Genomic DNA, 16,743 nt, shown 5'->3' with positions numbered 1-16,743 from the left:
ATCATTTTCAGAGTAAACACTCAGTTGAAAAAGTTTATTCGTATTTTTCATTGCAACGTTATGTAATTGGGGATAATTGAGCATATCGGGGCACGGAAATTCAATAGGATTCCTCGTCCTCTTTAGAAATAAATCTGATAGATAATAATTTTCAAACTCATTAACCTTTATCTGGTAGCTGGCGATCAGTAATTATAACTTTTATATTTTGTAGTAGCTGACTACGAGTAGCTAACTTTTCTTACTTTAAGTAGATGGCTACTAGTAACTGGCTACTAGTAGCTAACTTTTCCTGGTTCAAGTAGCTGGCTACTAGTAGCCAACTTTTTTATTTTTAAGTAGCCAGTTACTAGTAGCCAACTTTTCTATTTTTAAGTAGTCAGTTACTAGTAGCCAACTTTTCTATTTTTAAGTAGCCAGTTACTAGTAGCCAACTTTTCTATTTTTAAGTAGCCAGTTACTAGTAGCCAACTTTTCTATTTTTAAGTAGCCAGTTATAATTACTAGTAGCCAACTTTACCGATCTAGCTACTACAGCTACAGTATTCCATACAAAAATGTTAACAAATATTGGGGGGGGGGGGGGGGGGGGGGGGCAGCAAAAGTGAATACTAGTCGTTTGCTACATGACAGTAGAAGTGCTCGCATGGGAATTTTCTGCCTTGGGCACCGGGGCATTTGTGTTTCACAAGTTTCAAAAAGTTTTTTTTTACTTGACGAATGACAGCTGTTATGCTTTAAAAACCAATGTTGTGTCACTGTTGTTAATTTCCAATAAAAACAAAAAGAATCCCAATATCCAGTAATGTTTAAGAAACTGTTTCACATCAAAGAAGCGTCTGGGCATGCTTATTTATCATGGTTTTAATCTATCCACGGAGCTTTGAACGTCTAAGTTGATCATTAATTTTCTTTTATTTCTAGGGGATATTACAAAGAACACGATTTATGAATTAAAACCAGAATGCATAGAAAATAAAACTTAACGTTCCATCATCTTAAGCAGTAGGTACATTGATTTTTTGTCTTTGTACCGGAGTATAATCTGTATATGTAACCTTGAGGGATACAGTCCTTGTTGAGAGATGGGAAGTTTTATTTAGTTCGATCTTATAGTCCTTATTGCCAGAGTTGCACATTTGATTCCAGATATCCCTTGTTTTGTAGACAGCGCCTGCAAGTTTATTACTAATCACAGTCCGTCAAAGGGCATTCCATAGATAGATTCTTTATACTGATCAATGTATCAAAGAGAAACAAATTGATCTATCTTATTTGATTAAGGATAAATAAATACATAAACAACATCTGATTGCTTACTCGATCGGTACTTAATACCGGCAATACTTCTACTCTAGAGTATTACAGAGAAACAGTGACGATGCCCCCGGGTACGTGACTTTGAAGATATGTATATTAATCGTGGCGAATAATTTGTTGTTCTTTCAGCAATAAAGTTTTGTCGGAAATGTGCAGATGTAAATACGTTATAATCATTGTGTGACTCCCACGAGAGCATCCATCCACACACAACACGCACACACACACACACACACACACACACACACACACACACACACACACACACACACACACACACATATATATATATATATATATAGATACACGCACGTACACACTCATACACACACACACACGTCCGTGTGTATAAAATACATAATTTACAAGTGTTCTTTACAAGCTTGCCAGAGAGACCTGAATTTACTACTTGTTTGGACCATATGCGGGTCATATTTTGAAAGCATATATTTACTCTGAAATAATTTGCATACATAAAGTACTCGTATGTTATTTCTGCATACATAAAGTACCCGTATGTTATTTCTGCATACATAAAGTACCCGTATGTTATTTTTGTATACATAAAGTACCCGTATGTTATTTCCGCTGACGACGCCCAAAAGTTGGCTACAAAAATAAACAGATCTTCAGATTTTGAAAAATTGTTTTCAGAAAATACAAATATTTTGATACTACACTTGTTATTTGAAATAATTCAAGGTAAGGCGTTTTATGAAAAACACGGTATGTTTCAAGTTTTATTTTTCTCATTCGCTGTTAATACAACATAGAGAACATATTAAACAAGCATTCAAAAACAATATTCACGCATGTGCAAGTAATTCATATAAATGTATATCACAATCTTGATAATAAATAAGTACAATAATAGACTATATACATTTAACCCTGAGGGTTTACTCTCTCGGTAATTAATTGTATGTATTTACACAATTCTAAAATAAATTTTTCATTTTTGGTTGCAAATAGATTATGAAATTTTATAACATTAGGTCTAATATGAATACACTTGTATATACATGTGTAGATTTAAGACAATTTTGAAAAGATGGTATTTAACATTTCAAAACGTTTTGCAGTTGCCAATAATGCTATTGTTTTAAATGTTTTTCTTCAACGTCGTATTCAATACCTGAAACTGGATCGATTCAGTAGATGCTAAAGGCAGCTCCATACCATGATACGTTGCCGTTGATTGGTCGCACCACCGCGGTGTGCGTGTTGGGAGGAGGTGCCTAAGCGTCAGTATCATTTGATCGCTCGTAACCTAGTCGTAACTTTTAAATAAATAGATATGGAGTTAAATGATAGTTATATTTCATTTTCTCCTTCGCTAACAGCTAGAATTATTCTTGGGTTTTGATTGATTTATATTGACATAGTGTTAGTAATTGGATTTTGGTGACAATGAATGTCAATGCGACATTCAATGATTCTCTGGGATCTCCACGAGCCATGCCGGAGGCCCCCGCGTACATCTTGGTGCTGACCAGCGTTTTCTACAGCCTGACTTTTATTGCAGGAATAATTGGGAACATTTTCGTTATAACCGTTGTGTTTGTATTTAAGCGCATGCAGAGTAGAATGAATTTCTTCTTCGTTAACCTGTCAATAACGGACATGCTGATCCTCTTCGTGTGCATGCCGTCAGCGACGGTTGACCTCTTCGCCAAGGAAGTTTGGTATTTTGGCGAATTCATGTGTAAGTATATCATACAATCTGAATTGTTTGCAGAATTGAATTATATCAAAATAGCATATTCACAATTATGGTAAAATGGTCCTATTCACAATTATTGTAAAATGGTCCTATTCAAAATTATGGTAAAATAACCATATTCAAAATTATGGTAAAATAATACAAGAAACTGCTTTAATTAGATGATCAGGAATATAGAAGATAACATTACAGGTATTGTATAGTTTGTTTTAACCAAAAATAAATTGTATCGTTGATCAGAATTACAATGTACATGTAAAAATTCTTCAAGTAAATTTAGTTTTAAAAGTTTTATGGGTGTAATTAATTAAGAAAACTTTAATAAAGCGTCACGACAGTGATCTAAAGTCAATCTCCGCAAGCATAAGCATATATAGTACAGAAATAGTCCTTTTCATGACACTAAATTAGCATTAATACAATAAATAAATTGTTTCAGTGGTCAACGTCAAGGCCAAAAACTTAAAAGGTGTAATTTTGATCTTCATAAGTCTTGTATAGGTAACTACGGTAGGTAGCGATTACTCTGCTGCCTATTCATTCACCCAGGAGATTATGGTAATGATGCGTATCTCAAGGACAAACATCCGCTACCCATTCAAGATGTTCTTAAGACACATGGATAGGCTATCTATATGTACATCCAAGACTTTAGAATATTCCACATGACAATAAGTCGTAACCAAAACAATAATAGTAATTGCTCCGAGTTTCGATTTTCCAAAGGAAGTGTCTTATAATTATGAAGTCGCTTCGCTAATTCGAACCTCAGAAGAAAATGCATGCAATAAGTTTATCCTAGGACAGCCTAATTTCTCTGTGGTATAGTCCTGTGTGTGTTCTTTATCACGTAGACTAGAAAGGTTCTTATGTTGCAGACCAGAAACTGTTTTTTAGTGTATGGTGTTTTTTCTCTCCGATAGAAAGGTCTTTGTGTAGGTTTCACATCTCGTACGTCAATTCTATCGTAACGTGTAGCGGTTACCCATTCAAGTGCTGAATACACTCGCCGTTGCTTAATTTGCATGATCAAGAGAGACACTCTACCACATCACTAGAAAAGCTAGCTCTCTAGTGAGGCAGTATAAGTTCCCTCTGATACTGTCCGCTACATTATCATCATATTTGTATTTATATAAACCTGCATCCTACATTCCATGAAACGCTGAGTTGTGACATTTGATTTCAATGCGTCATAATTTCTCAGTTGTATAATATTTTTCTAAAGAAGAAATTAATCATCACGGTATTTGTAGTTGTTAATATTACAGACCCCTTTTCTATTGTGAAAATCAAACATTATCTCGATCTCGATTCTAGGCCTATTATATTTAATTTCCAATGCCATTTTACGCTCTTATGAAACTCTTAAAAGTCACACAGGTTTACAGTATATAACAAGATGAGTAGCAAATCCATGTAAAGAATCACGGACTCCTTGTTTTCAACTGGGTGAACGATTTCCGGTCAACGTCAGGTCAGCGAGATGCGCAATGTAACTTGATTGGTTTCTTCTTTCATATCCTCATACGATTTCGACAAGCTATCGCAATTTTACACCCCACCTTTTCTGCAATCGCAAGGAAACAAGGGGCCAAGAACTATTTATTTTTGTCGTTAGACCAACAACGATCGTGTAATCTCGAGCATCTTCAAATGCATTACAGAAAAACGCCAAGGTGCTCATTTTTTAAATGAACAAGTCAAGATAACGGACAGTGATTAATCTCATAAATCCTATAAAGAATACATAATTAAGAGATGGGGAAACACTGAGCCCTGTACACACCAGAGGTGGGATCAAATACTCCTAGGAGGAAAACGCATCCCCTGTTGACCAGTCACACCAGTAAAATACATTGTATTACTAAAGAGACATAAAAATGTTAAGGTGGAATGTTCCTAACCATTTCTTAAAAAACATTGAAGTATGATTTTCTTAAGATACATCTCGTGCTTTCACAGCTAGGTTAATACATGTACAAGTTTATGTCATTTAGATCTTTTTGTCTATAGGTAGTTTACTTGTGTTCAGATAGAAATTATAGATAACTTTTAGTTTAAAAATATTCGCTTTTCTTGGAACATTGAAAACTGATTTAGCATGCTACTAGTCCTAAGATTTTTCTTCGACATATTAATTAACATTGTTGAATTTACAGAAATGTATACAATCTATTGTTTTCATAATATCTTTAATTAACAGATCGTCCCCTTTCAGCGTTTTATTTAGAATGCGTGCGTTATCATTTCATTTTCTACAATTCTCTTTATTCCCGAGGCTTTTGCACCGAGAAAACTCTTAACATTAGCGATCCCTATACCTCCCTAGTTAATATTTCCAATAGGCGTATTTCTCTTAACTTTCCCCCTTTTCCATAAAATATTTAACATAAATTTTGATACCTTTTGGAAAAAATCTGATTTAAATTAGACAAAACGAAATTCGTCTTTTCTATACACGTAATGCAATTCGTGTTTCCCCGGATTCTCTAATTTACTGGTCCAGTTTCTTGTATAGCAAGCCTCTTCCTAATGTCCCAAGAAAAAGAGTGTAAAGAAAAACTGCAGGTGATTTAACACATTATTCGCAATCTTAACCTTATGAAAACAATGATATTAAAAGAAAATTTAGATGTACGAACCAGTCAGTAAACATTCCGTTTTATCTGAATTTAGTTAACGACCTATGTACGGTTATTTGCTTGTTGTAAGATTTCTGATTTGACATTAAAATCGTGTCCAGCATCACTATCGTCTCTAATGTTGAGTGCTAGTACATGTACGTTGTATTTGTTTTGCTTTAATCCAGTAAACCGCTCTTACTTAAAAGTTTAAATAAAATACAATGCGGAATTGAAAAATAAATACGATGTAGATTCCACGATTTTACAGAAATTTTTCGTTACTGATTTTGATATACACAATACAAGGAGTGGGGGTAGGGGGTGTTGGAAACGTCAGATGAGAGTCTGATGCATTTACTAAACACATATTCACGTGTCTTATACGATTTAACAACACAATGTACAATATCTTACAGGTAAAATGGTTCATTACACAGAGAACGTGGTCACTCTCGCTTCCGTGATGACGATCTTCGCCATCACTGTTGACCGCTACAGAGGAATATGTCACCCAATGATGTCCAAGGGTCACTGGACCAATTTCCGTGTGTCGGTGGTCGTCATCATTGTCTGGGTACTGGCCGTTCTCTGTAGCCTACCCACCTTCTTCTTCCCCGTCTTCAAGGACTCGAGGTGGAAAGATGGCACCCCAATTCAAGTCTGTCGCATTCCGATTAACGAAGATTGGAAAGTGGGCTACCTGTTGGGAATTTTTACTCTTTTCTTCGCTGTCCCGTTCTTTGTTCTCGCTGGGCTGATATTCTGCATGGGACGTGCATTATTGTGGCACCACAACCTCCAGGAGGGCAGGGCAGACAAAGACGCCATGTACACGTTGAGAAAACGACGCCGAGTGGTGGTCATGCTGATCCTTGTGGTGGTCGCCTTCTTTCTGTGTCTCCTTCCGCAGCGTCTTGTTGGGTTGTGGATTATCTACACAGACAGGAAGAATCTGGTATCTCTCGGCTTGGAGGGCTACCTAAATCTGGTCAATTTTACCCGCGTCATGATGTACATCAACAGTGCCATGAATCCAATCATTTATAATTGCATGTCAACAAAGTTTCGTGGAGCCTTAAAGGATCTTTGTCGAAGAAGACGTCATTATAATGCCATCAGTCGTACAAATGCTCTGACCTTGACCCCAGTGCCATCATCTACATCATGTTATTGCGCACGCTAACTCTTCTGACTGGTGTATTTGTCAATAATCTAGTGTCGTATGTAACACGCAATTTGATTGGCTATACGACATACTTTATTTTTAACAACGTTTTAAAAAAAACTGTTAAAAACCCACATTTGTTAAAAATTGCTTCTTCTGATTTTTAAGCATCTTACGCAGAACAAATGTTTGTCAGTGACTATTTTAATGTAAATTTCTAAATCTTCTTAATGACATTGATCTTAATTATAGTGTTTTATTTTCGTAATTTTACATCATATCTTTTGCTATACCGTCATTTAATTGTGTTTTACTGTTTTATTCCTTTTTTTACCATTGTAAAGCGCCTTAGAGTAATTTGTTTTATATTGTTTTATGCGCTATATAAATTTTATTATTATTATTATTTGTTACTACATGTAATATAACTTTCTACGTAAAAAATTTGTTTCAATTTCATCGAAAAACATGTAGAATTGAGAGCATATTTATCAAGTAACTAAATTAAAGGAGAGAATTCGATAGCGCTGTGCGTTATTGAACTATGAACAACATAACTCTGTACAGACCCGCGTAAATAACTTCAGTTTTTGCTGTTGTGAGTTTATATTGTTTATTGATATTTATTTGGTCAGGCCTTTACAAAATTCTACATTCTAACCTAATGGATTGAGTGTATTCTATAAGTATATAAATCTTCAATCCTGAATATCCATGCAGGAAGAACTCACAAATAAAGGAAGAAAAAAGGAGGGTAGGCCAGCGAGAAAAAATGTAACAATACTCTGGCTGCATATTGTATACAAAACTACAAAAGCGTTCATTTGTTTGCTTGTTGTTTTAAGCCCTTCAAGAATTCTTCATTCATATCTAGACGTTAACAGCTATCGATGAAGTAGTATCAATTAAGACCATAGCATGGCTCTCAGGGCCGTGACAGTGCGGGTTCCCGGGCCGTAACAGTGCGGGTTCCAGGGCCGTGACAGTGCGGGTTCCCGGGCCGTAACAGTGCGGGTTCTAGGGCCGTGACAGTGCGGGTTCTAGGGCCGTGACAGTGCGGGTTCCAGGGCCGTGACAGTGTGGGTTCTAGGGCCGTGACAGTGTGGGTTCTAGGGCCGTGACAGTGCGGGTTCTAGGGCCGTGACAGTGCGGGTTCTAGGGCTGTGACAGTGCGGGTTCTCCATCGTGTCAACACCTGCCTCATTTCCCAAAGGTCCCGCAACTATCGAGCGTTTGGTATCCTTACAATGTCACGGTTTTGTACGTAATCACATGACCGTGACATTGTGCGAATGAGCATCTGGTGAAGGAACAGTCACTACCTATTTTTTCGTCTTAGTTTTTGACGTGGTCCGGTCTCGTTCAGGCCCGCTTGACGTGGTCCGGTCTCGCTCTCAGGCCCACTCGGTCACAGACAAACGATCTAAGCACTGAATCGTGGAGACCTGGAAAAAGATCGACGTAATCTGCACCGGGTTATGTTATAACCCAATAATTTCAACAGTCATCCAATTTGTCACTGGGTGATTAACTTTACGAAATGTTGAGCATTTCAGATGATTAATCTGAATTAGAAATGCGCTATGGAATCGTTAGTGAATATAAAAAGGATCAGGAGGTGGCATAACCAAGTTTGACTTTGTCTAGTGCCCACGATTGCCTCACTAGCACAGGCGAATCCAAAAGCATGGTGGTGGGGTCGACGACCAAAAGATTCACCACTGTTACCCCCTACGGGCTTTTAACGATTGAATTTGGCGCTCTTTAGAAAATATTTAATTTTCACTTTGCTTACACTTCATCAAAATACATATGAAACTGATTTTACATCCGGTCCATCTATTTACATAGATCTCGTTTGTACTTCTGCATGCAAACATTGTGATAACATTCTGAAGAAAAAAATTGCATTTGCCCTTTCTCGCCCAAAACTTATGTTCCAGGTGTAGTTATGTTTTTAGTTCTTATTTGTAAATTCGTATGCCTGTAAGCAATATGTTCAGTTTTGTTGTTGTTTGTTCTTTTCCATAAAATTTTGCTATGACATTAAATGCAAAGAAAAATAAAATGAATTTATTCACACAAAAATCCTCTTAGATATTGCTTTTGACAGTGTTGGGATCTGTAACTAGGGTCTACAGGGGACGAAGAAGCACCCCTCCCCTCCCCTTTGAGATCCACGTGTGAGCTCTGAGGTTAACGTGGCTTTGGAATTTGTGGTATATGATTTATGGTCAAGAAAAGCACCCAAGTATTAGTCAGTGTGCTACTGACAAAATCAATAGGCCTATTCTCTGTCATAGCACCTGTTCGAGATATGGAGAGTTAATACAAGTTATGATATTGACCATACGCTGAACCGTGTTACCGATCTGTCACCGCGGAGATTCCATATACACATAAGGTCGACATTGTAGATACATACATCAATAAGATTAGGCAGCAAACGCAATGCGTATATACCCCCCCCCCCCCCCCCCCATCCTGGAATATATATGCATGAATAAAATAGTGTTCATATTAAATAAAATTCATCATTAAATTAAACGCACATCGGATAAAACCCCTTGAGACTTGTCTAGAGTGCACTGGGTTCATTTGTTTTCGGTCATGGACCTCAACATCGGTTCAACGCTATGTAAAGCGAAATCAATGAAGGAATTAGAATTATAATCCCCCACGGCAGGCGAGGGACAGTGTCTACCAGCAGAGGTACATGTTCGATGGTTAAATGAAAGGTGAAGATAATATCCAGGTCTAGCGACAATGAAAAGATCACAGACATTACTTACTTTCTATAGAAAGCTTACATTTATGGAGTATTACTATACCTAAATGATGATAAGTTTGATTTCAGGGAATTCCTAAATACCACACCGCATTCATGTTCAGTTTGTTTCTCTTCGCACTAAATTTTTTCAGAATTGTTACTAGAATTTTTCAAGATGAGTACTAGACTTATGGTTTATAAGCAGCTTGAGTCCCTTGAAAATTTGATGAGTCCTAATTTTTATATCGGATTATTTACCTTCCAGAAACATAAAATGAAAGTCATTTTGTTGTCTACAGTTTCCTTGCACTAAATTGAAACCTGTGGCCTAGATTGTTCTAGACCTCGTGTTATTTTTAGTAGAAAGATGACGTAATGGTTGCATCATTGTTTTTCAAGATTGTACCAAAAAATTCATTCCTATTATGAATACACTGAAATTCTTATGATAAAAAGAAGCTCTGGTTAGACACTTTATATGCTTTTGGATTTTATCATACTGGGAACTAGGATTGTGGAATTACTATTTTTGCGTGTGTAGATTCTGTTCGGATTTATTGTTCAACTACCGTAAGTTAGTATTTTGCTAATGTTACAATTTTCTTTCAATTATTAATTGTAAATAAATATCATTATTTATTTAATTGTCTTTTGTTAGTAAATTCTGCTGCGCTGTATCAAGGATTTGTTCTGACCTATAACAAATTCAAAGTTTGGCTCAGTAATACTTGAGAAGTTGAATATGTTTAATTGTCAACGCACGGCGAACGACGGACGACGAATGGGAACCGATAGCAATAGGTCCTAAGACTCGGTTAACCTAATGAAATTGGACGTCGTTGAAATGGCGACCATATCGAAGGATCCCGCTTTTAGCAAAATTAATGTAAAGTAGTTCTAAAAACTTTTTTTCGGAGAGCACCATTCTGTACTCAGCAAGAGTTTGAGCCTGATAAAGCCATAGGGGGAGAAATTGGCTCCAGACAAGGATTTTACACAGAGAAGTTAGTTCGCCTTAAAATGACCCTTGATCTAGAATGGGTGTTTGCCCAACTCTCTATTTTGTATTCCTTATAGGAGTTACGAGATTGATCACTGTTCGTTATCTTTACATTTCACATAATACTCTACTGACGTCAAACATTACACAGAATAATATACTGACGTCAAACATTAAACAGAATACTATACTGACGTCAAACATTACACATAATACTCTACTGACGTCAAACATTACACAGAATAATATACTGACGTCAACAGTTACACAGAATACTCTACTGACGTCAAACATTACACAGAATACTATACTGACGTCAACAGTTACACAGAATACTATACTGACGTCAAACATTACACAGAATACTATACTGGCGTCAAACATTACACAGAATACTATACTGACGTCAACAGTTACACAGAATACTATACTGACGTCAAACATTACACAGAATACTATACTGACGTCAACAGTTACACAGAATACTATACTGACGTCAAACATTACACAGAATACTATACTGACGTCAAACATTACACAGAATATTATACTGACATCAAACGTTACACAGAATACAATACTGACGTCAAACATTACACAGAATACTATACTGACGTCAAACATTACACAGAATACTATACTGACGTCAAACATTACACAGAATACTATACTGACGTCAAACGTTACACAGAATACAATACTGACGTCAAACTTTACACAGAATACTATACTGACGTCAAACATTACACAGAATACTATACTGACGTCAAACATTACACAGAATACTATACTGACGTCAAACATTACACAGAATACTATACTGACGTCAAACGTTACACAGAATACAATACTGACGTCAAACTTTACACAGAATACTATACTGACGTCAAACATTACACAGAATACTATACTGACGTCAAACATTACACAGAATACTATACTGACGTCAAACATTACACAGAATACAATACTGACGTCAAACTTTACACAGAATACTATACTGACGTCAAACATTACACAGAATACTATACTGACGTCAAACATTACACAGAATACTATACTGACGTCAAACGTTACACAGAATACAATACTGACGTCAAACTTTACACAGAATACTATACTGACGTCAAACTTTACACAGAATACTATACTGTATAGTATAGTGTTTCGAAAAATCTCGATAAGGATGTTGATAACATAAACTTTTTGCTTTGATTACTCTTTGATTGGTTAGGTAAATTAACCCAGTACTCATTTCTGCCTTGTAAGGCATATTCTAATCGCGATAAAGCACAGCAAACTTTAGATGGAGAGAGCGTTGAATCTACATTGACCTAGTTCCCATTCTGTTGTGCCATGTTGACTTATAAAGCCCAGTGTTGTGGATTTTTGTATACAAAATTATCGTAACATTTTAATAGACCTTTAATATCTATTTAACATGACTGAGCACTAGTGATATTTGATGTGAACGTTAGTCAGATGAAACAGAAATTCCTACAAAGTTACATCATTTTATTGTTCAACACAATCTCCATCCAGCAAAAGAAGACCGCCCGGCATCATTGCTACCTACAGCACCAATATTGTTTGGAGCGTAAGAAGACGTTCTTATAAATACATCATCACCTGCATTGACATGAGTGACAACTACCCCAGTGCCAGTGGAAGAATTACCGTCTCCATTTACATACAGAACTCCAAGCACGTCAGTGTTCACCATCAACTCTGCTGGGTGATAATTATTTCCATTCTCTCTTATACTCCAAGTGAATACGTAGACTCCGCTCTCGGGTACGATGAAAACGCCTGTTGCAGGGTGGTAGCCATTTCCAATGTTAGTCTTCACAACATCAAAAGTAAGAGAATGTTGAATAGTAATTGCTTGTGTATCACGAGTCATATAGGCATAGAAGGCAATGGTATGGGTGGCGAGGGATGGATGTGTTGTAGCTACAGGTGATAACAATTTTTCTGAAAGGCACACGTGTACATTACTACAAAACTTCTTATTTCCTTGCAAAACCCTCGATTTGAGGTTAACTTGGAAAGAATACCTTCACTTGTGTACAATATATTAAATGTGTATTATTGATGGTCTTTGTTGGTGAATGCGTGATTCAATGATTTGGTCTTAAGATTGAACACACCATCTTAAGTAGTATTTTGATATGGATTGTAAAATTTTCAAATCCAATTCTAGTTTCTTTTGCAACGAAATTATATTAGATTAGATACAATGCTTATACGAACTTACTTTGCTGTGAATGGAATTCTCTCTTTTCTTGACGGACGCTTCTGATTGAACTATGCTTTTCCTCCTTCTCATGTCCATTATATCCATGTGACTTATCCAGTGGACCAGCTATGTTTTTTCTGGATTTCTCACTATGTTGAAACATATCCAATTGATTTTGAAAATTGAAAATTATACGTTCACAATCAAATGTCCGTTTTCTTAGATCTGAAATTGTTCTGCCTTGGTCAACAAATTTGGTTTCAAGTCCCCGTGTACGTTTAATGTCCTTTCTCTGTTGTCTCACAGTTATCGATAAGTCATGGATAGTTTTTTCCAAAGTATTAATTCTGTCCTTTGAATCTTTCAGTTGGATGATTACGTTTTCGTGGTCAAGCAATTTTTCCTCGAGGGTACGGATTTTACTTTCGAAGTTTCTGTATGTTTCAGAAATGACGTCAATTCTTCCGGGTATATTTGAGAGTGGATCATAAATGCGGCTATCAACCATTTGCTGCATGCCGTTGTTCAGCTCTAATAAAGTTATTCTTTCTGCTAAAGCTTGGATGACAGGGGAGTCATTCAATTGTAAAGCAAAAGAAGATTGACAGCAGCATAGGAGAAACAAACAGATCAACATATTGCCGATTAGTATGGTCATGATAAGAAAATGAGACTGTCCCTTGTATTACCTTTCAATTCACAATCCTCTCGTCTGATAATACAATGAGGTTAGGATAATCAAGGTCAAGATCTAGATTTCCTACCGCGGATTGTTCACTGTGATAATTTAATTGTTCCAAGCAATGCACCCGTAAAAGCCCTAGGACTGATAAGCTTCCCGATCAAGACTTCCATCACACATCAGTATGAACGACACAGGTCAACCGGGGATACATACTCCTGCTGGGCACCTGATCCCACCCCTGCTACACCTAGGGGTCCGTGTTTTCCCAACCCTTAATTTTATATTCCTTATATGAGTTATGAGATTGATCACTGTTCATTATCTTCACCTTTATAGGAGTTATGAGATTGATCACTGTTCTTTATCTTCACCTTTATAGGAGTTATGAGATTGATCACTGTTCTTTATCTTCACCTTTATAGGAGTTATGAGATTGATCACTGTTCATTATCTTCACCTTTACACTTTGTAACCTTTCGTCTCTTATATTTGCTTTACGCATCTTACTTTGTTATTTTCTTTAACATTACTTTGATTCCAGGCGTACTTACTTTGAAATAGTATTGAAAAGATGATGCGATTCTTCATTGACGTCTACGTAGATTTTGTTGACGAAGTTTTCCAATGCTGTTTTTGGACACCCCTGTGTAAGAATTGCCTTCTTTCATCAGGTGATTATTTTTATTCTTATGAAGCTGAATGTATATGCACTAATATTCGAAATTTGAAAATAGTATATTTGTATTAAAGTTACCACAATAGTTTGATTCAACGACAACTTTATATCTACTGTAAATCACATTTTGTTTGCGAGAATATATATGCAAGGTGAAGATAACTAACAGTGATCATTCTCATAACTCCTATAAAAGGTGACGATAACGAACAGTGATCAATCTCATAACTCCTATAAAAAGTGAAGATAACGAACAGTGATCAATCTCATCACTCCTATAAAAAGTGAAGATAGCGAACAGTGATCAATCTCATCACTCCTACAAAGGTGAGAATTACGAGCAGTGATCAATCTCATCACTCCTATAAAAAGTGAAGATAGCGAACAGTGATCATTCTCATAACTCCTATAAAAAGTGAAGATAACGAACAGTGATCAATCTCATAACTCCTATAAGCAATACAAAATAGGTAGTTGGGCAAACACGGACCCCTGGACACACCAGAAGTCACAATGAAATCGAAACAAAACAAAAACACATTGTGTTATTCATCCGCTTAATATTTTGATATGTTATTGAATAAAGATGTTAAACCTTGCTATGAGTTCAAAATCCGAATGGTATCACACCTGTTTATCTATCGTAAACTTTCAATATCTACGTACCAATATTCCACTATCCCCTGCACTACCTTTACAATATCAACTGATCTGATATTCTGTGTATTATTAATTCTAACCACGGACAGGCTACTGACAAATAAGCGGATTTAGAGGGCTCACAGATTTTGCAGGACTTTCAATCGTTCTGTTTCTTGATGTTTGACGCGTTAAATAGATTCTTATTGTATATATAAGTTCTAGTAATCAAATAGATATAACTGTAATAGAAAATAACGTAAAATTCCTCCATATATCGCCTTGCGTTTTCAAATCATATCGTTATTGTATTGTTTCGGATTCCTGCACGTAAGTTTTGTATCCTGGACAGTTACATGTGTTCATAGAAATCTAATTTAGTGGTAAGTTGTATTCAACGTACGAGTGATCTTATCGGACTTATGGCAAGTGTGACCGGTCGGCAGAGGATGCTTACTACTCCTTGGTACCTGATCCAATCCCTGGTGTGTCTGGGTATGCATGTTTGCACAACGTTTTATTTTGCATTCGTTATGGGATTGATCACTTCGTATTGACCTCACATACGTTTGTCACGTGTTCTAGTTCGTTATCTTTATGTTCTCACATTCAAATTTACGACAAACGGGATGACTTCGGATTCTTTGTTGTCAACTTGCAATATTTATGTAGCAATATCCCGTTTCCGTCGGCATATGTTTTTTTAATGTCTCTCAATTGATTCGATACGCGAGAGCTCGTTCTGTGCATGTCAGTTTATAAATCGAGACAGGCTATTGACAAACAAGTTGATGTTACAAGGATGTTAATAGTCTCATTTAAAATCAGAATATTGCAAATATTATGATCGTTATAACAGTTCAATTTACCAATACAACCATTCATTGGGTAAAATACTGTCTGACATGTGTCATATGAAAGGTGAAGATAACGAACAGTGAACCATCTCATAACTCCTATAAGCAATACAAAATAGATAGTTGGGCGAACACGGACCCCTGGACACTCCAGAGGTGGGATCAGGTGCCTAGGAGGAGTAAGCATCCCCTGTCGGCCGGTCACACCCGCCATGAGCCCCATATCAATTGTTAGGTCGCTCCTTACAAATTGATGCTGACTACAAAATACGTAGTTTGCACGATCGAAATATAGGGCTAATGGCGGATGTGGCCGGTCGACAGGGGATGCTTACTCCTCCTCGACACCTCTGGTATGTTCATAGGGCCATATCTGATAACCTCTCTATTTTGCATTGTTTATAATAATTATGAGATTGATCAATGTACGTTATCTTCACCGAAAAATCGAGGTCTCGTGTTACATCAGGTGTGACATGATGATGATCCCTCCATGCTGAAAGGCCGTAAGCGCCGAGCTTAGGCCTACATTTAGCAGTCCTTCATCAGCAATTGTGATGTCTCCATTTGAGTGAAAAACTTTCTAGTGAGACGTTAATCGATGTACAACCAACAAACTATCCCAGTGAAACTAAGTAACTTACGTAGAACAGGGCGGAGACTAAGTAACTTACGTAGAACAGGGCGGAGACTAAGTAGCTTACGTAGAACAGGACGGAGACTAAGTAACTTACGTAGAACAGGGCGGAGACTAAGTAACTTACGTAGAACAGGGCGGAAACTAAGTAACTTACGTAAAACAGGGCGGAGACTAAGTAACTTACGTAGAACAGGGCGGAGACTAAGTAACTTACGTAGAACAGGGCGGAGACTAAGTAGCTTACGTAGAACAGGGCGGAGACTAAGTAACTTACGTAGAACAGGGCGGAGACTAAGTAACTTACGTAGAACAGGGCGGAGACTAAGTAGCTTACGTAGACCAGGGCGGAGACTAAGTAACTTACGTAAAACAGGGCGGAGACTAAGTAACTTACGTAGAACA

At 36.9% G+C, this 16,743-nt stretch overlaps 2 protein-coding genes across 2 annotated transcripts; one reads left to right on the top strand and one right to left on the bottom strand.

Moving 5' to 3' along the window:
* The first annotated feature begins 2,544 nt into the window (after positions 1–2,544).
* On the top strand, positions 2,545–9,220 carry LOC125682398 (growth hormone secretagogue receptor type 1-like). The gene is made up of 2 exons (XM_048922936.2): positions 2,545–3,025; positions 6,087–9,220. Exons 1-2 carry the CDS (start codon positions 2,731–2,733, stop codon positions 6,851–6,853), a joined length of 1,062 nt encoding a protein of 353 aa, XP_048778893.2. The 5' UTR covers positions 2,545–2,730; the 3' UTR covers positions 6,854–9,220.
* A 2,879-nt stretch (positions 9,221–12,099) lies between these two features.
* LOC125681497 (complement C1q tumor necrosis factor-related protein 3-like) lies at positions 12,100–13,561 on the bottom strand. Its single transcript, XM_048921632.2, has 2 exons — positions 12,863–13,561; positions 12,100–12,579 (listed from the first exon to the last, which is right to left on the bottom strand). Exons 1-2 carry the CDS (start codon positions 13,500–13,502, stop codon positions 12,128–12,130), a joined length of 1,092 nt encoding a protein of 363 aa, XP_048777589.2. The 5' UTR covers positions 13,503–13,561; the 3' UTR covers positions 12,100–12,127.
* Between the last annotated feature and the right edge of the window lie 3,182 nt (positions 13,562–16,743).

Source organism: Ostrea edulis, chromosome 2 (assembly GCF_947568905.1).
Source record: "Ostrea edulis chromosome 2, xbOstEdul1.1, whole genome shotgun sequence".
NCBI classification, from domain to species: domain Eukaryota; kingdom Metazoa; phylum Mollusca; class Bivalvia; order Ostreida; family Ostreidae; genus Ostrea; species Ostrea edulis.
This window is presented reverse-complemented; position numbering and strand designations above follow the sequence as displayed.

What these genes read in the sequence shown, in the direction of transcription:
- LOC125682398 (XM_048922936.2), top strand. Translation starts at nt 2,731, where the DNA reads ATGAATGTCAATGCGACATTCAATGATTCTCTGGGATCTCCACGAGCC. An exon ending in GTATTTTGGCGAATTCATGT is followed by an intron (nt 3,026 to 6,086) that starts GTAAGTATATCA and finishes AATATCTTACAG; the next exon opens with GTAAAATGGTTCATTACACA.
- LOC125681497 (XM_048921632.2), bottom strand. Translation starts at nt 13,502, where the DNA reads ATGACCATACTAATCGGCAATATGTTGATCTGTTTGTTTCTCCTATGC. An exon ending in AGAATTCCATTCACAGCAAA is followed by an intron (nt 12,580 to 12,862) that starts GTAAGTTCGTAT and finishes TGTGCCTTTCAG; the next exon opens with AAAAATTGTTATCACCTGTA.